Source organism: Calonectris borealis, chromosome 10 (genome assembly GCF_964195595.1).
Source record: "Calonectris borealis chromosome 10, bCalBor7.hap1.2, whole genome shotgun sequence".
Lineage (NCBI taxonomy): Eukaryota > Metazoa > Chordata > Aves > Procellariiformes > Procellariidae > Calonectris > Calonectris borealis.
Genome location: NC_134321.1, coordinates 22674113 through 22695990, shown reverse-complemented (window position 1 = coordinate 22695990; position 21878 = coordinate 22674113). Strand labels below are relative to the sequence as shown.

The window sequence follows — 21878 nt, the reverse complement described above, 5'->3', positions numbered from 1 at the left end:
TCCTGGCAAGATGTACCAAAACAACAAATTTCCAGTTTTTTTATTTCCAACTGATCCTTGACATTATATATTAGCTGATCAAATATAAAATCTCTTGGTTTTTTTTTTTTTAAACTTGTGTACTCATTCCTGCTTTTCAGAGCATGGACAAGCTCTGAAATTCCAGCTTGTCTTGTTCCTTCACACACATTTAAAATCTGCCCCTTTTCTAAACACCTTGAAATAATTTCCATGCGTCGTTCTAGGCTGTATCTTAATCTGTGCTGCCTTTTTATTTAGGGTGTAAGATACACTAATTTTGCTGTATTTCTTCTGTTGGAGAAACTAAGGCACAATGTAATTTGATGCAAATGACAGAGCCTGTGCCAGAACCAAGATTTAAGTTCTGGAGCACCTGGGTCTGAAAACCCTTGCTCAAAACTTACACTTCTTTCTAGTTTCCCAGATTAACGTCTCCAGAGAAGACAGACATGTCTGTCTTTAATCAATATATTGGGCAGAACATGCCATCTGTATGGCTCCCAGAATTTCTCCACATTAAGAGAGAGCTGATGAAGTCCTCTCAAGAAAATTACTATAGAATAATCAGAGTTTGTACTTCGTATTTCGTCAACTAATTATAAGTTCCCTTACAAGAACTGCAGAGGAGTGAAAGCTATTATTTAGGTCTGTCTTGAATCCCATCTAAGTGGAGGGAGTCTGCTATTCTAAGTCCTGAATTTCATAGGAAGGATTGTTTTTTTCCACCAAACTTTCTAATGTTCCTTGGACTGCAAGCTAAATTGAAACCAGGCTGCCAGATGTAAGAAGTTAATACCACCAGCACATCTCCCATTAAACATCACAGCATTTACCCACCTTTGCTAGAAAAGATTTTTATGTTACTTGAATATTCTCAATGTTTTATGGGTTAAAATCTTAACCAACTTCGAGACTACAATGAATATTCACTGAAATGTCAACATCTCTGTATTAGGTGAACAGCTCTAGAAATCTCTGAAATCCAAACAGATCTAAATTACACTGCAGCTCAGAACTAAGAGAACAATCTGCACACCACCAGCTACAGTCCTCAAGAGATTGTAAAGGATTCTCATTGAGTACCAGACCCCAAAATATTTTTGTCTTAAAATGAAGGAAATTAGCACATTTCAGAAAAACAAAACATAACATTCTTGTGAAAGGAAACGCTACTATAGTCCACAGAACACTGAAGCTCTGTGATGCTTCCAGGAGCCCCCATTTTGAATGCCCAGGCTTAATAGTGCTTGCTATTTGTGCACTACTTCGTAATTATTTTTTCCAGAACTAATGAAGCTAAATGACTAGCCAGGCTCCAATCTGAAGACTGCCATTTCCCTTGACTTTACAGGAAATCCAGTTGTTGCTAAGCTAAATAATACCATAAATTGTAAATAATACCATAAATTGTAAATTAAATATGTCATTAGTTTTTGTGCAGTCAGCTCTACTCGAGAGGGTAAAAGAAGCTTTGGTTCCTAAGCATGGTTTACCTCAGCTTCTGTCCCTACAGTTATTTTGAAATACTGACTTTTTTTGTTGTTGTTAAATTCATGATCTTATTTACTTAGCATACTTTCACAAGCAACAAGGGAACTAATATTGGTGTGGCTCTTCAGGAACTGACAGCAGCTGTGTTAGATTAAACAAAAGCTCTCCGCAATACTCATCTCTAACTTGGCATCAGCTTTTCTATTACTACATCTAAAGTCCTGTTTCTAGTAGTAGTTCAATTTACGGGCAGGAAGCATTCAGAAGATTTGTACAAAAAGATCACGTTATACACCTTGTTTCAGTAGAACCAATTTGCTAAGTGTTTTAACTGTCACTGTTGATGAATATTTAATGTGTTAAGTACAAGGAATGTTCAATATTCACCAGACCACAACTAATCTTAGAAAGAATTTGGAGGGAACTTAATTTACTGGAAAACTCCTGAATTTGGTTTGCTTTCTTCTGCATATTGATTCTTTGTGACCTACATGACAGATCCTACTGGGAAAAGTATAACCAGTTATTACATGGTCTAAATAGGAAAATATCCTGATGTAACTATTGAAAGTTTTCTAAAGAGTAAAAAAGGAAGCAATGGAATGTATAATATCACATTACACAACATACTCATGTAACATACACAAGCTTGTAATGGACTGGACTTGGTGTTCATTTACCTGAGAGGTAGCTTATTCCTACCTCAGAGAATGTTGGATATAAACCTTACACGTGTGGATGGATATGCCAAATCTCCATTTGTCCAATGTAACTATGAGTTTCTTACTACGTTGTAAGAGTCCCCATGGTAAAAACAAAGCGCGCTGTCCGTGGAGAAGGGAGAGTTTATGGCCAGAGTAGACTGTTTCCATATATATTTTCTAGATATCTTTGACCTGAACTAAAAGCTGTAAGTAACGTTTAGTTCTTATTACCTAAATCTAAGAATAGCTGAAATCCACCTTCCTTTGATGCTTAATGAAGCAACCGAATGCAGCCCCCAGCGGTTCGATTTTACAGGCACTGAAGGCAGATACCCCTGTTTTTCTATAGCAAGTCTGAACAATTCCATTTGATCGTTCATGTGCTATGCTGTGTGCACTCACCTTGGATTTTCAGATTTCCCACAAGTCCCTTCTTTTCCAGGTCAAAAATTGTGAGATTTCAGCTTCCCTCAAGAAGCAGCCCAGAGCAGAAAGAGGGAGCAGCCTTACCAGATGGAAGATACTGCCTGTCTGTTGTGCAACAAGATCGACGATCTCCCACTGGTGGAGCTGGGATTTCCGAGAACGGTATCAAACCCAGTACCCAACTACTTTATTTCCTCACTGATTTGTAAGATCCTCAGCAGAAAAACTAATATAGATATTAAACCACCAAAGCCACAAACCAATCCTAATGAATCTTGAAATCCTAGACTTAAATAAAAGGTAATATCTCAGCTTTCTACTTCTCACTCCCACATAATTTTATGTTTAATAAAAGACTGAACATATCACTTAGGGCTATGATTTAAAATTGCTTTTTTCCATACGATTCACGTCACCAAAACCTTTTTCCTGGCTTAAAAGTATGAAGTTTTCATTTCTTTGTAAATAAAAACTGAGAACTTCAGCTAAAATAATTTCCAAGGAAACCACTTGCCGTTAATATTCTCTTTGGAAACATCCTGGCTGCTTCAGTAACTCTGAAAAGGTCCAACCTGTTAGCACATGTAGCGCTAACTACATAACACTACATACTTGCGATTTCTCATGGCACTATATGAGGCATTCTTTGAAAGTCTTCTAAAATCACTGGGTTTGCCAAGGCTGGCTCTCGCTATCAATGACCTCGACTAGGCTTTTGTAAAGCAGACAGTTACAAGGGCTCTCCAAGAGACGGCAGTTTGGGGGGGGTCATTTAGCTGCTGTAATGATGAGACACATTTATGATAGCCATCTTAGGAGCCAAGCTTCCCCCCGCCCCGGTAGTGGTTTACATCCCAAGTAGACAGCAAATGCAAAGTTTGGCAAGTTTGATGTACCCTCAGTGCTTTTTTTTTTTTTTTTTGGACACATCTAGTTCAAAGAAGACAAAAGCACTTATCTGACATTAACTGTAAGTAACAAGGCATCTTTACTGCAGACTAGAGAGCTGTATGTAGTGGCAAAAAACTAGATTTTAGGTATGTATTGAATGGAGTTGGCAAGCAGCTGCTCAGGAATGGGATAAATAATGACATGTAAATACAATTAACATTGTAGCATGTTCTCCATGTGGTTAGATTTATAAAATAACCTGCGTTTACAAATATTTTTATCAAATCAGCCAACTCACAGTTTCCGTGCCTAACTTACACCACCCGTATCTCAAGTACAAACAGCTTTTTAGCAACAGCTTTTCCAACAAATAAATTGTGGGTTTATAGATTTAAAAATGTGAAAAAGTGTTCCATCAAATAAAAAAGGATTAGTTAGGCAGAAAAGAAAAATAACTCAGAAAGTTGAACAAATAAAAAAATTGTGTGAAAATCTGGGATAAACCTAGATATACTAGATAAATAAATCCAGATGCAGAATTATTTCTAAGTTTTTATATATACTTTAATAAATATTAATTTCTTAGAGCAGAAGAGCACTTGCATTAATGGAATTGGGTAACTTATTCTACATTAGCTAGTTTACAAATTAATGCCTAAATATCAATAATAAAGTGCTCTATGATTCTTCTGACAGAATTTTTTTTTTAAAATATTAGCTTAGTAGAAGAATTTTGATAAAATACTGGCTTTATGTTAAAAGAGATGCATAAGAAGTTTTGCTTTTCCTCTCTGGTTTCCAGTCCTGCTAATCATAACCTACAAGGGGGATGTAAAAGATAGTCTCTTTTGCATACACATTAGTCAAAGCAAAGGACATTCCCATGGTGGAGGGGAGAAGGGTGGGGGAAGCATTACAAGTGTCTTAGATATCTTAGCTTGAAGACAGCTTGAGATTCACATGCCTTTTCCTCCATTTTTAAAAACCTAACCTGAGTGTCTGCTATGCCAGATGCTGCAATTAATTTACTGGATTAAACATACCAGTTTGAAGCTCTTCAAGGAATCCATAGTGTTGAGCGATCAGTTCTCATGGCTGCCGCAACAGTTGTAAACTCTGATTGTTATTCGTTTGAACTCCTATGGCAAGAAAATAAATGATGATAGAAAAAGTTCACTACTTATGTATCAGAGATTGAAAATAGAAAGTCTTTCTTTTTTTTTTTTGGTTTGGCCATGCAAAGCCTCACAGAAAGAAAGCGCTTCTAATAAATTAGTTTGTACAGTGTAAGGATTGCCATGAAAATGCAGACATTCATTCTCTAATTAAAGAGCAATACTGCATGCAACTGAGCTTTGTTTCTGCTTAGGCAATAAATTATTGAACATGATAACCTATAAATTAGGCACATTGAATGCTACTGGAACGAAAATGGCATTAACAAACATATGCTGAGTATTACCCAAAAGAAAAAAAAAACGAACCCATTTTTCCTTTGTTGCTGAGAACAGCCCTGAGAGAGGACTGACCGCGGTGTGGGCTGGCAGCCCGGCAGCGAGGGGCTCCCGCAGAGCTGTAACGCGGCTGCCCTCTGAAGGGGTCCTGCCGACCACCACGGGCCTGAGCGACCGCTCGCTGCCTGCTGTCCCCTGCCCCTGGGGCTGGGGGACTCCTTCAAATAGCCACCACTGACATGGTATTTCAGCTTGAACTGCAGGCACTTGTGTCCTTGACGTGAGACAGAAAGTCATCTACCTGAGAGTCTCTGCTGGGCGACTCATTCCCTTGAGTCCACCTCTCCCGTGCTGAATGAGCTAAACGTGCACAACACTTGTAATGCTACCTAAGGTCAAATGTGTTTCAATATTTGGAGAAATAACAGCATTTGACTTGATCACTCTGTTAGAATTCATTAAACCTGTTTAATTAACTGACAGTGATTAAAGTAAATAATTGTAAAATTTAAAATCATGTTGACATTGGCTTAACCTGATGTCAACTCAAAATAAGTGTTCAGAATAAAGATGTGACCAGTGCTTTTCATGTACTCAATGTTTCAAAAGACTCCCAGAAAGTTACAAGCATCATAATAAACCTCTAGGTCCCAGTAAATACCTTCTTGTGATAAAAAGGAGTTAAAAGCCATAGCTTTTATAAGATACAGCTAAAAAAAGTATTGAAATATTACTGTAATAGTATATGTATATTTACATGTATTGTAGACAGTTCATTTATAATTTATTTGGCATGTGAGGAGACATTAGGTTTAGGTAAAAAAAGATGTAACTAAACATTAGATAGCTATGGGTCTAATATTACATTCATATATTAGAATCACTGCCCCTACAAAACACAGTAAGGGAATTAATTAGAGAACTTTTATATCAAATTCCTGCACTCTGAATATGTGTTCAGCTAGTACAATGACTATGCAAAAAAAATCTTACACAGTACAATGTTTTCTCATTCCTCTTGAAAAGTGTATATTCAATTGTATACGTGAACAGTAATTGCCCCTCCTAATAACACACTGATCCTTCATGCTTATCCTTACATTATAGTTACTTAAAGGAAAGAAAAGAAGTGAAATAGCTGCAAGTTACCTGCAAGAGAGTGCTGAAGTATTCAAGACTCTTAAAAGTTTGCTGGGGCTCCCTTGCCTTAGCTTTAAAGCCCCTTTCCATAGATGCTGAAGGACCCTGTGCTGTATTTTACTGGGGTTTTTAAAATTCCACTTCTTTCTGTCTCAGTCTCAGGAGTTTAAATTGCCACAGCTGCAGGACATCGGGGTTGTTGTTCTGTTGCTAAGCGGTTGTTGGTTTCTCGAGCAGAGGATCAGCTGTTCCGCTCCGTGGAGGGCCAGGCTGCCTCCGATGAAGAGGAGGAGAAGTGGGCAGGAGACCAGCCATCCCAGGTGGACCAAATGAAGAAAATACTGGCCAAGCTCCCTTGCTGTGGCAGCGGGTACGTTTCTGAAATTAATGCTCTTTAAGCCCTTTGCAAAGATTATTTCATGACCTGAAGGCACCATGGCTTCAGTAAGAAGCAGTAATACCATACAGCAAAATCAGCAGGCCCCTTTGCCCGTCCTTTACAGCTCCTGGGAAACAACATGCTGGATATTCCCACTTACCCCTAATCAGTGTCAGCTAGGACACCAACTTGTGATCTGTGCTGCCAAGAGTTTTGCAGGAAAACTGGCTTTTACAAACATAGACCTTTATAGTGAGGTTTCACTAACTTTTTTTTTTTTTTAATGTATATACAGATGTGATGAAAAAATGTGGAAAAAGCTAATGTCTTACTTGGAGACCACCAATACTGATGGCTACGAAACAGCCCCTGCGGAGCTCGCAGAGAGAACCGCACAGCTAACCGCACAGCTTGAGCTTAAAGGGCATGAAGTGAAAAAACTGGAAACAAATATGGAAGAGGTAACAGGTGCCAAGCAGAGTGTGAAAGAGTTATTTATGTATCTTTAAGTAGCTGCATTTATATACATATGCATTTATATTTTGTTTTGGCCATGCCGCTCTCTGTTGCTGATGTTTCTTACTGTGCCGTTAGTTTGTCAGCTCAAACATCTCATGCTTTCCTGTAACACCTGCCTTTCTAGTCTGGTTCCTACCTGAAACTCCAGGTTTGGAGGATGAGATGTACACCAGCCACAGCCAGACACAGGCTCCTCAAATACTATCCTTCATTTAAATGGTTTAAGATGTTCGCTGATGCTATGTTTGGGCCGCCCAATATACTATAGGCAGCTTTCAGTGGTTCCTCAGCTGTGGATGAAACACTCCTCGTGTCCTAAGACATCCAGCTCCTCTGGGAGCACAGTAACTCTTCAGGAAATCCCTCCAGCTGACTGAGATGCAGGGACTCACCATTTTGGAATCCTTCGGAGGAAATCATACCGTTTACTCTGGCTGGGTCTCAGGCTCAGACAGATATATTTATAAATAAAAAAAAAATTAGTTCTCAGGCTTAGCAGCATGTTCAAATTTCCTTCAGCACAAAAGCGGTTAAAAGCCTCAGTGCACTATCCTGGTAGTCCCAGGTGATCTTACTATTTAAATACTGCAAACTTCAGCCATTGATGGGTGTAGATTTAAATGCAAGCAATCGTTCTGTGAAACAAAAATAGTGCATCTTATGCATTGCTTTGGTCTGCTTTCTCTTAAGGTTCAGTTAGTGCTGGTTCAGTATTTTATACCCCTTCTTTAAAAGGAGCGTAAAGATTTCAGTAGCTCTGGAAGGATTGTATTAATTAAACTATTTAAAGGAAGAGTAAAATATTCAACTTCTTTACATGTTGCCATCCTTTGATTTTTATCAGTATTTCATGTCATTTTCCTCCTTGACTAAATTAAATGAAAGAGTTTACTTGTGAGGAAAAAAATTTAAAACCAGAATAAAATCATACTTGTGTCTTACACAATTTGCAGTATTCATTGACAATTTATTCCTGTAATACTCCTTAGAGCAACACAAAGCTTCCTTCTATACTGCTTAACATCAGCTCATACAAAAAACAACATTTATTCTTTTACCTACAAGAAGGAACTACCTTCCTGTAGGTAGTGCCAGTTTTCTTCTTCTCCTTTTTCTTCCATTCAGAGGCAGTCATCATCTTCTGCAGTATCATATTGCCACCTTGTTAATCTCTGCTGACGAATATTAGTTTTGTGCACCTTGTTCAGAAAAGTACCATTATCAATAGATCAATACAAAATTCCAGGACAAAAATGGAATCTGTTGCTCTTGATTTAAAGACAAGCAGGGAGGTGAATAAGACATAGTGCCAACTCACTGCGACATGATTTTAAAATCAGTAGGATGAATCATTTTGAGCCTGTCAGAAATTTATTCTTAAACCCTCTTACTTTTATTTAGCCAGCATTTATACCGTGTGTGCGGTTATAGGTATCGTTTTTGATGCTACAAAACAGACAGACAAGTGATAAGTAATTCCTTTCAAAAAGGTGACTGTTCCTGTAATCAACACAAAGCAAATTGGAAGACTGAGAAATGCTCTCTCTCATGTAACTTGCAAATAAATATATTAGCTTAATAAATAAACCACCAAGAACACTTTCTCTGATGACCTAACAAAACTACCTTATACATTGCTCTATATTCTTCTGTTTGGACCTGCTCAATGCTGAAAATTAGACAGACAACAATGAAGCTAACAAGTAACAAACTCAGCAGCCAAGTGAAGAGCAACACTCTCAAATACCGATTAATAATTGCTTCAGTCTAAGACTTGTAAAACCAGGGGATAAAAGAGTTCTGAAATTTGTCATGTCTAGAAAGTTCTGCTTTCCAACAACCGAACATTTAAAAATAGTTTCTACTGAAGACAGGGTGATGAAGGTGTCAGGACTTGGGGATAATAGATGGAGAAAACATGAGTTCATTCTAAAAATAAAGTGATAGGCTGCCAAGTGTAGTGTTGCAAAGAAATGCCAATTATTTTCTATAAAAGTTTGCATACAAACTGCCAGCTTAATTAAAAAGACAATTAGTTTATGACCTGCCATACAGGGTCAAATGAAAAGTTCATCCTAATATTGCCTGATGGCAAGCAGCAGTTGCTGAGAGAAAAGCAATGAGAAAAGTACAGAGGATTTTCCTCTTGGTATTACTCACCTGGCTCCCAACACACTAGGGATAGACACATCTTGAACTGGATGTTGCATGGAGTATCATGTTTAATGGCCAGTATTGGAGCTATTGACCATGAATTTCCCTTTACTTTCTTTAAAACTAGCGATGCTTTTGGTATCTCAGGGCAAGGAATCCCACATACTAGTTAGAAAGGAATAGGTTTTGAGGATTTGTTTTTCTTAGTTTTAAATCTGCTGCCTGATCATCCACTGTCACCTCATTTTTGTGCTTGAGAATCAGCAAATGATCTGTCCCTCATAATTTCACAGACTTTTACTACCAGAAATACTGCCTCAGTTATCACCATTCCTAGTCTGCCTCAGCTCTCTTGGTATAGAAACCATTACTTCCTTCTGTTATTCTATTTTATTCTTCCATGTACTTTTCCAATTCTATTACCCTTTTTGAATGAGAAGAACTGAAAATGTGCTTAGTATTCAAATGCAAGCCCCTCATGGCATAATCATCGTTTCTGTTTTGTGTCTAGTTCCTTTCCCAATAGCTCCTAGCACGTACCCTTTTGATCTCTGCTGACCGCTGAGCTATGTTCAGGAGATTACAGCTCTTCTACATCTCCTTCTTGAGTGGCAGTCATCACCACTGCATACGTACGACATTGTGTACCTTTCCTACATGCCTTACTGTGCATTATTGACACTGAATTTCATCTGATCTTTTATTGCCCATGCCTATTCAATATCATGAACTCCTGCTGTAATTCTTCACAGGCAACTTTAGTTTTGATTACCCCTAAAAAATTGTACTGACAGTGAACTTAAACACTTTGACATTCACTTTTTTAAAATCATTTATGAATATGCTGAACAGCTCAGGTCTTAACCCAGCTCCTCGTGAGACCCTAAGGATTATCTCCCTCCATTGTGAAAGCTCCAGTCTGGGCTGTCACTCCGTGCTCTACCCCCACCTTTTAGCAGCTGTGAGTCCATGGCGGGATCTGCGCTACTGCCCTGAGCAGTTACTTTTTTTCTTTTGAGTCTTTGGTGATGAACCTTATCAAAAGCTTTTTGCAGATTCGAAATACACTCTATCAACTGATTAACATTATTCATATATATTCATAGACCCTTTCAAAGAAACCTAATGGATTCTTCACTATATTCATCAATGTATTCACCAAGTCCCTCCTCCATTACGGTTCCTATCAATTTGCCTGACAGAATTACTGATACTCTTGAGGTGATTTGCTGTTCCTCAGATCATCTCTGCAGCCTCTCCTAAAAACCGGTGCTCCATTTGCCACCCTCCAGACCTTTGAGGGTGAAATGATTTAAAAGATAAATTGCACAGCACAGTTCAGCACTTCATTCTGCCGTTCTGTTACTGTTTTCTTCCCGTTTTGAAAATGCTTCTCGGGTTCATTGCTTGTAAAAATGGCTCTAATATGAGAGCCTCATTAACTTCTGTGGAAAATACAATAGCATTATTTTCTCTTACATTCCTTGAGGGATTTTTGCGTATTAATTATTCATTGTCCTAGACATATTTGTACACGCTACTCCAGAGCTCGGATCTTTCCCATTGCGTTCTTCCGCTTTTATAAGAGGGTCAGATATCAGCAGTTTTGACTTCTTCTCAAAACAGGTGTTTGGCAAGGTAGTATTTCCATTTCACAAACAAGGCACAGATCCAAAATCAGGCTCTGCTGGGGGACTTTGGCAGAGCTAAGAACAAAACCCACTCCTCTGACCCCTGTGACTTAACTACTGACCGTTCCTCCTTAGGTTTTAAAAATAGCTTATGCTTAACTATCTTATTGCAAATGTTAAGGTAACAATAGGTGCTAGATGTAACCTAGCTAGGGAAAACAATTTGGTTTTGTTTTAATGGTACACTGAGCCACTGCCTTCAAGCACAATAAGAAGACAAAAAATGCATCCCCATACGTATAAATGAAACAGGAAACTGGCATTCTTATAGATGACAAGGTGGCTGTTAAGGTATAACTGTTGGAAAGCGGTTTACTAGCTATAGCACAGGAAACACAAGCAAAAGGGGCTTTGTAGGAGCAGTCAAAATGAAGAGGAAAAAGAGGCAGCAGTAGCAACAAATACTATGTCCAAATATCACTAGTGGCACTCTCGGCCAAGCATATTGCCTGTGCTGCCTACACAAACCAAGCAGCTGGTCATGACACTAGAGAACTATGGAGAACTCAAGTGGCATGCATACTAAAGAGAAAAGTTTGTTCTTTATTCATGGCTGTATGTGAGACCCACTGCACAGCTACAGCCGTTCAGTAACAGCCGGCGGAGGACAGAGGAGCCCCTGTGCAGCTTTCCAAGAACGGCGGTTTTGCCAGCATGACTAAAGCAGCCCCTAAAAGCAGCAGATAAGTGATGTTAGGGGTGCAGGGGCCTGACAGGGTGCAGGACCAGGATAGATGGGCAACCGTTATGAATTTCCATGAGCATCTGTCTAATTGCATATTGGGAAAGTCTATTTTACACTTAAAAATAATGACCTTTTTTCCTCTCTGTTATTTGATATGACACGGCTTCAGCTGCAGAGGGGAACAGAACTACTTCATGTGTTTAGTACGTATCTACGCCAGGTGGTATTTACAATGCGGAGGCAATCTGCAATATAATAAAGAAAACCACACGTTTAATTCCTTGAAGACCTCCCACAGCCTCTAGAGTATTTGTTATGTCTCAGTTGGACTGCTGCCACATCGGTGGTAACAAAGTTGGCTCTCCATACAGGAAAATGTTAGTGTATTTGTCTAAAAGGGGTGTTCAGACAGGGATGCTGAAATCATTGTTTGGCAGATGGACCAGATTAAGTGATCCAAACTTCTGTAGCTGTTGTATAGCTCAGAGGGGCTGGAGGGCCTCACAGGGCAAAGCTCACAGAGAGCTAATGGAACAGGCTGATTTCCATCTGATGGGGGAATAACCGCCAACTAATACATACTATTAGCACTGTCAGAAACTAAAATGACCTTCTAGAAGGCTCGGTGTGGATCGGGGATTGTTTTCTTTTTTCACTCTTGACACTTGTGTTTTAGGGAACTGAAGTTCCTTCCCATCTATTAAAATTCATTAGGATACAAATTTCCACAAAAAATTATATTAAACAGTCTGCATATTAAGGCCTTCAGCTTTTCAAGTTCAACCCTCTCCTTATTTCTAGAACTGCAATAAAGATAAAAGATGACAACAAAAAGGGATTAACAGAGCCAGCAAATTTGGCATTTACCCCACATGCTTTTGCTTCTCAGTGTAATATTAATAAATATATTTAGATGGTGTTTGCAACAAGAAATTGCAAAAAATGGTAACATTTCAGAATGCTGGGCACACTAATGATTGAGAAATAAGTTTACTTTTATTAATAAACCTGAAATCTGTCAGTGCTCTCAAAGGTCCAAAATTAATATTTAAGTGACATATTTTCCAGGGAATGCTTTTCAGGCTCTTTTTAGGAACTTGGCCATGTATCTGCAACAGGCCCGGGTCTGTGACAAAGACACTTACTTTTTGGTGTGGCATCTTTGTAGTTCAAAATATGTCACTTAGATTTTGCATTGAAAAAACCCCAAAATTTCAAATCCTGAACGTTTTTTCACAGGGAGGTCTGAGACAACTGACAGGTCAGCTCAGCTTTGGAAGGTCCAGGTCTGAGAAGACCCCTCCTGCCCAGGATTTCTGCAGTGTTCACAAGTCTTGTTGAATCTGGACTTTTCTGTGCTTAGCCGCAAGCCAATGCTTCACCAAGCACACATACCAGTGTTTTGCAGAACCAGGATCTTAAATTTTTTACCTTAAGACACCTTTTTTTTTTTAACCAAAGTACTTAAAAGAAATTAGCTAATTACCTTCTTGTTTCACTGAATGTACAGATGAACAAATGTAGGAGTTGCAAGACAAAGATATGATTACATTGGTGAGAGCACACAAATTAGTTATGCTTTACAGAGGATGACAGGAATGCAAGAGATTAGAAAACCGAAATAGTAATGCTAGTATTTAAAATTTCTGAATGATGTGCTTGCATCCAGTGTTGAATGAACTGCCATTATGCGCAAGAGCAAAGCATGCATTTCCTAGCAACTACTGATTCTTCGCTTTATGTAGTACGTTACAGAAATGTACTTCCTTTCAAGATCATCTTCTGGAGTGAACTGGCATTTACCAGATAAGGGGGAAAACTTAGCTTTGCAATTATTGGGCAAAAAAGTGAAAAGCTCCAGTGCTTTTAATTTCCTGTGTCATTGTCCAGATGAAAAGCCCATTGCTAGGTGAACTGCAGCAAAAGGTGGAGGAGACCGAATTGTTGAAGATGGAGCTGCAGATGTTGGAGACTGAGAGAGTTAGGCTGTCACTGGTGGAAGAAAAGCTCATGGATGTTTTACAGCTTCTTCAACAACTTCGAGACTTGGTATGGCAAGAAAGCAGTCAGAGACTTAAAACTGGTTTTGATAGTGTCCTTTCCAAACTAAAAAGGATGTTCATACCTTCTGTTAAGTACAAAGTTCTTTACACCAGGACACATTTTCACATGTGTTTGCCCCAGGAACTGCCCAGTGATTGCAGAAAACTTTTAGACCCCTATGGCTGACTTTGTAAAAGAAACCTAGAGATCTCCTTGGATCTAGATCTCCAAGCTCTCATTATTGTCTAAACAAAACTTTAGAGGAAACAAGGAAAAGAAAAATGCTAGTAATCAGAAAGATTCTAGAAGATTATTTTTCCTTCTATAAAAGGACCTTTGTTTAACTGCATCCTAACATGACACTGAGTCAGTATTAAAGGGATAAAACCCTTTCCTATATACCAATAAGGTATTTTTTGTAGGAAGTTTCTTAACCAATTAATAATCTAAACATGGACTTATAAAAGCTGATGCAATAACATCCCGGAAGTAATGGCCAGTATGGCAGTTCAGTCCTTTAGAAAATAAGTTTACATCTCCTGCTTGGGAATGATAATGGTAAGGGCTGGCCAAAAGTCAGGCAAATTGGGTAATCTGCAGAACATGGAGTATGTTGGGAGCCGCCCTGGACTGCTAGGAACTAATTTCTTTGATAATGACTGAGGGTTCTCCTCAATTTTCGGCAAAGCTCTGCCTAATGAGAATGCTTCCTCAGATGAGCACTTTACTTTGAAGTACACTCATGTTCCACTGATGACTCTAGGGAACAAGTGCAATATCTCATAATTTGGTAACTTATTTTAGCACTTGACATGGAAATTCTGCTTTCTTATTGCAAGTCTGACACACGCATCAAAAACAATCCAGTGAAGGATTAAACTAGTAAAGACTGTGAGTGGCAACAAGCGTAATAACCTTTTGTGTCAAGACTTCAACATGACATTTACTGGTCAGGTGTATCATTGCAAACCATTTCTGCTTAGGAGACAATCCATCACACGATGTGCCATATCTCAGTAATAATAGCACTTAATGCTAATCATTGCTGGAAACATGCCACCGCATGCTGCCAACTGCCATAGCACCAATACAGGCAATGATGCTGTCCCCAAACAAGGTAATTTACAGCATTCCCAGTAGAGTTTAGCAAGGATCCCCTAAATCCCTGATGGGATATACTTCAGATAAAAGAAAGGTTATTCATCAGAAACTGTGGTTTTAGGTGTCACTTCCCCAGCATATTCACATTCGTGTTTTAAATACCCCGAGCACCTCATTTGCAACAGAATCTACTACAAACCAATGACTGTCCAAAGGCAAATGCATGCTCTGTTAGGACTATCAAAACTTCACACTGCGTTGCAGAGGTCATGTGTAATCCCAGCCCGCTGCAAACATCTTTCCATTACGCCCCAGTTCCCACTGGGGCAGACATGCAGAAGGTAGATGACCAGCATCAGTAAGCAAGGCCAGTATTGCCAAGGCTGCTGGCAGGTACATCATCTTTCTTCCAGAATAGCTTCCATCTATTTTCACTTCTTGAAGCTTTAACAAGAACAACCTGTCCCTGCAGATACGGGCACTCTAAGTGCTAATTAAACTCATTGCAAGATCATCTCCCAGAAAGCACGCATTAGTGTCTTGACAGCAAATTAAGAGAGTTTGTTTTTCCAGACACATTACGTAATGTCCCAGCAGATTTCTAATATAAAACTGCCACTGAAAAAGACCATCCAAATCCAAAGTAGTTTTTACAGTCCTCTCCCTTTGGCTAGTGTTTATTACATCTCAATATATAATTAACAGTGGGCCTGCCACATGACACATACAATCTCTTCTGATTTGTTTATACCTAAAGTGGTTCCCAATGATTGCTAGAACAGCTGGGTCTGAGAAGCCTCTTTCTGAGATTACACCTCAAAATCTGTCCATTCACCTTCCCACACAGGCCTAGCAGAGGACTGAACAAGCTTTTGCTGTGCATGCCCTGCTTACGCTTCTTGCCATCTAGATTTGTTTAGGCACACGCTCTGGAAAATTCTATTTTTTTCCACTGAATTTGTCTTTCTAGAGCCATGTTAAGGAACTGGAACCCTCCACAAACTGCTATTATTTGAGCGGTATCTAAGATAAAATGCTTGAAAATAAAGCCAGTATCAGGTCTTGTGTTATCAGGATTCAGTTTCATTTTGTTTTAATTTTCAAATGCGAATACACTGCACGTAGATTTTGTTGCATACATTTAAACAGGTGAAGGACATATCTGTGCCATAATATTATTTTGTTTTTTAAAGAACATATCTAAGCGAGCCTTGGGGAAAATCTTGCTGAGCACTTTGGAATCCTGCCGTGACCCCCAACCTGGTAAGAAAATAAATCATGTATAAAGACCAAGCAGCATGAAAAGTGTCCTTTTGGGAAAAACACTAGATAATGAACAGTTGAGTAGGAAAAAAATATGTCAAATACTGGGGCACAGGCTAGGGAGAAAGAAGTACTATGCAAGAAGATTACCTAGAGAAAGTGATGCTTTCTAGTCTGTGACAGATCAGAAACAGGAACACATCCAGGGCTTTTTTTAGCCAAATTCTAATTAGAATTTGGCCTTAGGGGAACAATTCAGTATCCCATTAATGTCTGTAGGGCTTCATTGATATGAGAAAGTGGAAAACATGATCAAGTATGTAAGGCACCTATTTATCAGATTTGCTATCCCACTGTGTGTTGTATTCCTCTGCTGCCAAGCAAACAAATACACAAAACATAATATTTCTGTAAAGAAACCAGATCAAACTTGCACTCCTCTAATAATAGCCTTTTGTGTTCCTCTTACGAAAATTAAACTTGCAAAGTCCTCTCCCTTGATAATGGTCTGGTGTGCCAGAGCTGCTTTTGTAGGAACCATACAGGGATTACAGCCTGGAGGTTTAGATTTGATTACTTTGTTCCTATTAGCAGAGCATTTGTACTTACCTTCAAGAAATGAACATCCTGTACCAAAACCTAAGAACATGGCTTGGAGGTGCTTTTAATAGGCAGATAGTAGTCAAAGACAAGATTATAAAAGACTAGATGTGGCTTGAGGGTTTAATGTTGGACAATATTACTAACAGTGATTTAGGGAGAATAACATACAAACCATTTTGGGTTTTGCAGTTTCAAAGCCTTGTTGTCACTAGTGTCCAGCAATGCAGGGCGCAGGCAGCCCAGAGCTAAGCTGTGCTGTTCCAGCATGGCTGCAGAGGAAGCAGAGAAAAGAAGGCAAAGACAGACCTTTGTCGGCTCCAGGACACCAACACAGAGAGAAACCGTATCTGAGCCATAGGTCAGATATTCTCCTGGTGAGAACAAGAGGAAACTGTTAGTATCCACAGCACACAAGTGTCCGGAAGGTACTACTACTTATCCTGCACAGGAACGCTGACTCCAAGTGATGCTGCTGAAACAAAGTACCTCCCTCTGTAACGGCAGCACAGCTCAGCTTCCTATAATGACACCAACAAGTGAAGTAACCTTGTGAAGCCCTCTGCCCATACTGCATCACCATTGCCATAAACGGCTCATCTTCTCTGCTTTCGATTTTCTGGCTGTGCACTTGATATGACTTAAGCAGCTTTCCTAAGTCTTTGTAATCAAACATCTTCTTCCTCTTTGACAAGACTAAGTGGATGGTTGGATTAGCAACTCTTTACTGTGATATGAAATAGTCTTTGCTCACACAAGTATGCAAGAACCCAGTGAATGGGCAGTGAACCCAAGAGAACCAGCAGAGAAAACAGTCCTTGAACCCAGTTCCACTCTTATTTTTATAGGGACAGGAATTCATTATCTGGTCTCAAAATTTAGACATTTTAAAATGGCACCTATGAAGAAGAGAGCTTGTGTTACAATTGTTAAACTGCTACTTTCTGTCTTTGTTCAAATTATAACGTTTGTAATTTTCTTTTAAAAGGAAAAGCCCACCTATTTGAAGTCCTAGATACTCTTTACCACGAGCTGACAGCCTGTGAACTCTTACAAAGCCAGCCTCTGGAGAAGGCGCAGAGTTGCCAGTCCTTGTCTAACCCACTGGTCATCTCGTGCTGAGCAGCAGTGCCAACTAAACCGCTCGACCAGCCGAACAGCAGCCCTCGTTCATTCAAACGCATGATGAGTGAGTAAGATTTGTCCAATTCAACGGACCTCAGTAACGGAGAAGAGTAATAGAACAATTCAGCCATGAAATCAAAGGTATGCTGCTTCTGGGAAGAGCGCCAGTTCCTCAGCTAACGTCAAAGCCCCCGCCATGTGAATGAGCATTCACAGGATGCGAGGATTACGTAGCGATGCCTGTCTCTGATGGAAGCCTAACCACCCTTGTACGATGGCCCTGTAACTGTACCGGTTAACCAAATAAAAACTGTTCCAAATACTCTGACCTGACCTATTTAGATTTACAGCCCAGTTTACACACTGGCTGGGCACGGTTTCTAGCTTTTGTGATAGCTCAATTCAAAAGCAAAAGGCAGCCTATGTTATCACTGGCAAGTAAACCGCTTCCGTAACACACAAGTGACAAAATGACTGTATTACAAACACACACATGAGGGTAGGCTGGTAGTGCAAGTTTTAAGGGCTCATGTATAAAATATGTCTGTGATTCAATTATTCACCTTATTTAACTCTGAAGTTAGATTTGTTATTGCTCTGCTGAATTTTATTTTTGCAATTATAGAGATGCCTTAGAAATCTGCAATAGTCTTTCCCGACAATAGTCTTAGATTTTACATTAAAAGTTACATTTAACTGCTTGGAAAAGATACAAAGCAATCTTGTTCCCAGGCTCTCAGGGAAAGGAAGGGCTGAAAAATTCACTTTGCAACAGCTGCCATTGTCACATTAGCAAACAACATGTGCAGTACACAACTTTGTTCTCTCATTTCATTTCCCTCAATGCAGCTGTAGAGTCACAAAACTAGGCCCCACTTGCAGACAAATTAATGTAAAATGCTGGGCCTAATCATGGTACATTTTAATCAGCAATACAATAATTCCTGGGGGCAAAAGTAAAAAAAATAGGTTGCTTCCAAGATGCTTTTGCTGTTTCATTCAACTATCAAACACAGAAACTAAAGAAGCAGAGTTCTTAAATGATCCAACTGAATTTATGTTATTAAAAAATGCACTGTAGATCTTTTAAGAATGTGAAATGATTTTCCTGAGGTAATGCCAGCAATGAAATAAGACCATTCAATTCAGAACTGTGCATATATGAATTTTTCCCATGAAAATGGCTTTCATACAGGAATAAAGTCTGTATCACAGTGCAATCTGGGGAATAAGATTTCTATTCCTTTTTATTCATAATACACTGTATAGCTTACACACACCTCCATCCAAAATTGTGATACATTTCTTAGCATTTAGAGCCATGTTGGTAACAAAAATTTGCAATAGATGTTTTCATTTCATTTTAGAGGAAAAAAAAAGGTGTTTTGCAAACAATGGAACAAACTGTTCAATGGTGGTCTACCTGGTTTTTTTTTTTTCTGGTTTAAGAGAGGAAGATTTTAAGAATAGATATATATTTTTAATGTAGATTTTTCATAAAGATAAATTAGACAGGACATATATACATAGTGCAATATTCACCCTGTAAGAACAAAAACTGTGTACTAATACTAAATATAATACTAACATAATACTAAGCATACTTAGTATTAGTAATTTAGTATTAGTTAGTATATACTAAACTATATGCTAATACTGTATACTACAAAAACTATACACTAAATGTGCAACAGATAAAAAATCAAAATGAGCAGAAGTTAGTTCCTTGCTTGGGTTCATTTTCTAAAAAAACAAGAACAAGTATCAGTTCATGTTTTGTGCAGCTCTCTTAGACTTTCCCAGGAATATTGTATATGTATAAAGAGAGAAAATGCCAGCAAATCATTAAATCATTAAATAAGCATGATCTGTGTGTATAGTTAGCAGAAGAGACACTTCAGGAATAGGATTATAATGCAAGTACATACCTGATTAAGGATACCCTTATGCACTCCCGGATTCTTTTATCATTTGAATTAATATTAATTACTGTATCCACTCTCTCTATATACACATATATACGTGTATTTGTATTATATATACTTACGTATGCCTTAAGATTGCTCTGCTAATTGTATACTTTTAGTATCTTGTTCACCATAAGTTTCTACTTCACTTTCTAATATATTTCTAGAAATCTGGACTATTAAGTAAACTGATGTCCTAATGCCAAAATGGGGGAGGAGCAATATAATCTGAGTACTGCACAGCTTATCCAAGCAGCAGTTGAACTCTACTTAGAAACTAGAAATGTCACTGGAAACCTAAACTGGTGCTAAGGAAGATGCACACAGTTGAGATAAAAGGAAGCTTTTGTGAATAAATAAACAGCATTTAACTGATATAAGAAGCAGCAAAATCATATCTTGCTAAATTAGGTTCAAATACTGTAACATTTTTATTTCTTTAAGAAATGCCTGTATCAGAATCATTTTTGATACATCAGCATATGCTGATTAATCTTTTAATAATAAAAGCTGATTATTTAACTCCAAAAAGCAATTAATATGGAGCAAGTCAGACTTGCAGTATTTCCATAAGAAGAATCTGTTCTTCAGGATGGATCAAGAAACAGTCCTCCGTCAAATTCTTGCTGGAAGTCAGAGGCAAAGCAAAGCACTGTACTTTGGGAGTCCTTCTTTGGTGACCTTAAAATTGATGTTTTTTCTTAAATATTTTTACCATAATGTTTTATACTGAGCCTGTGGGCAGTGTTGCTGAGGCTGATAAATATTTCATATGAACCTGTATAAATATATGATTTTCAATCAATGTAATTGAGAAATGTCTAGCTCTGCCTTGCAAAAGCAAGGAGGCTTCCACAGTTTGACTTACTATGTGGAATATGTTCAAAAGAGTCTGCACAGTAATCCTGGGGAGCAAACCCAAAACTCTAGGTTTTTTTAAAGACCTAGCTCCTTAAGTCAAGTGATTACTGCAGATTTCAGCTACCTTTTTTCTACATGGAATATATACCAAGTTTAAACTGACTTTGTAAAAAATATTTCCCTATGTGAAAAAACCTGAAAAGATAACAAAGCACACTCAAAAACCTTCAATTTAAAATGTACAACCCCAAATCCAGTATCTCAAATCTCTGCAAACACTTTATTTTGTTGTATGTTTACCAAATGCTAATAAATGGCCATTTGCTTGCATGCTGACTTCTCAGTAAAGAAAAAAATCATGGAGAAAGTGCATGTGCTATAAACACAAGTGCAATTGGCCATCTAAAATTTTGCATAAGTAGAAAAATGCCAACAGAGTGTGCCTTCCCAACATTTCTTTGTTCAGTAGGAAAATCAGTCTGGAGGAGTACATGTGACGTGTTACCAGGTGAGACCAGAGCCCCGCTGTAGTTTCCAACTGGTCAGGTTACTTAGGTCTTGTCTGTGGAAGGGACCTGTACTACTTTGATTTTCATTAGAAAGCCATCTATAAAAGGGCATGTATAAAAGGGCTAAAGCAACCTAATTATGCTGGCTTCGAGGCACTCTGGTTGAACTCTGGCCTTACACCATGCTTGAGATTTTATCCACTCTCCAGCAAGCTCACCCCTTGTTCTAGTAGATTTTTTTTTTTCTCAAGAATAATTCCATTCTTACAGAAAGGACAGCTTCTTGTTTCCTCCCAGTTGTATCTGCTGGGGACTCCCTAATGTAATTCACCCCAGCAAAACAGTTATTCTTCATCACCTCTTCTATACATCCTTTCCTCCTTCATTGCTAATTGCAGAGCAGTAAATCCCTCAGGCTCCCAGATTTTGTACTTTAAGACTGGTGTCCAGTCTTTCCTCGAATGAGCTACCTGGAGCGTTCTCAGCACTCCTAACCCTCACTCCTGCAAGTCTCAAGGAGTGTGCCCTTTCTCCTGCTCACGTCCCCTAAATCTGGCAGCTTAGCTCTCACAGACTTTGCTCATATGATGTGTTTGCATTTCCTTAGCCTTAGCGGTTCAACACTAGATCTCCACAAATTGTGATCAAGCTCGCTTTCTTAGAGGTCACCATCTTAATTTATTAATTTTCTATTAAAACTGCAAATTGGCCCTAACAAGGAAGCTGGGACATTTCCTCCACTGATCTCCACTGTGTTTCCACAAAACAAGCTTTCTGATTTGACTTCATTCTCGAGCTGCTTTCTCCTCCCAATGCCCTCCTCACTTATCATTTGGCATATTTCTTGCTGAGAT

General features: G+C 38.7%; 1 protein-coding gene across 1 annotated transcript in view; it reads left to right on the top strand.

The window, feature by feature from the left end:
- Positions 1-18004, top strand: part of EFCC1 (EF-hand and coiled-coil domain containing 1) — a 53407-nt gene extending 35403 nt beyond the window's left edge. The window contains exons 3-8 of the mRNA XM_075159407.1: positions 2659-2804; positions 6365-6497; positions 6802-6967; positions 13446-13604; positions 15893-15962; positions 17551-18004. Of these exons, the coding sequence (XP_075015508.1) occupies positions 2659-2804; positions 6365-6497; positions 6802-6967; positions 13446-13604; positions 15893-15962; positions 17551-17684 (808 nt within the window). The 3' untranslated portion in view covers positions 17685-18004. The remainder of the gene's footprint in view (positions 1-2658; positions 2805-6364; positions 6498-6801; positions 6968-13445; positions 13605-15892; positions 15963-17550) is intronic.
- Positions 18005-21878: the final 3874 nt, after the last annotated feature.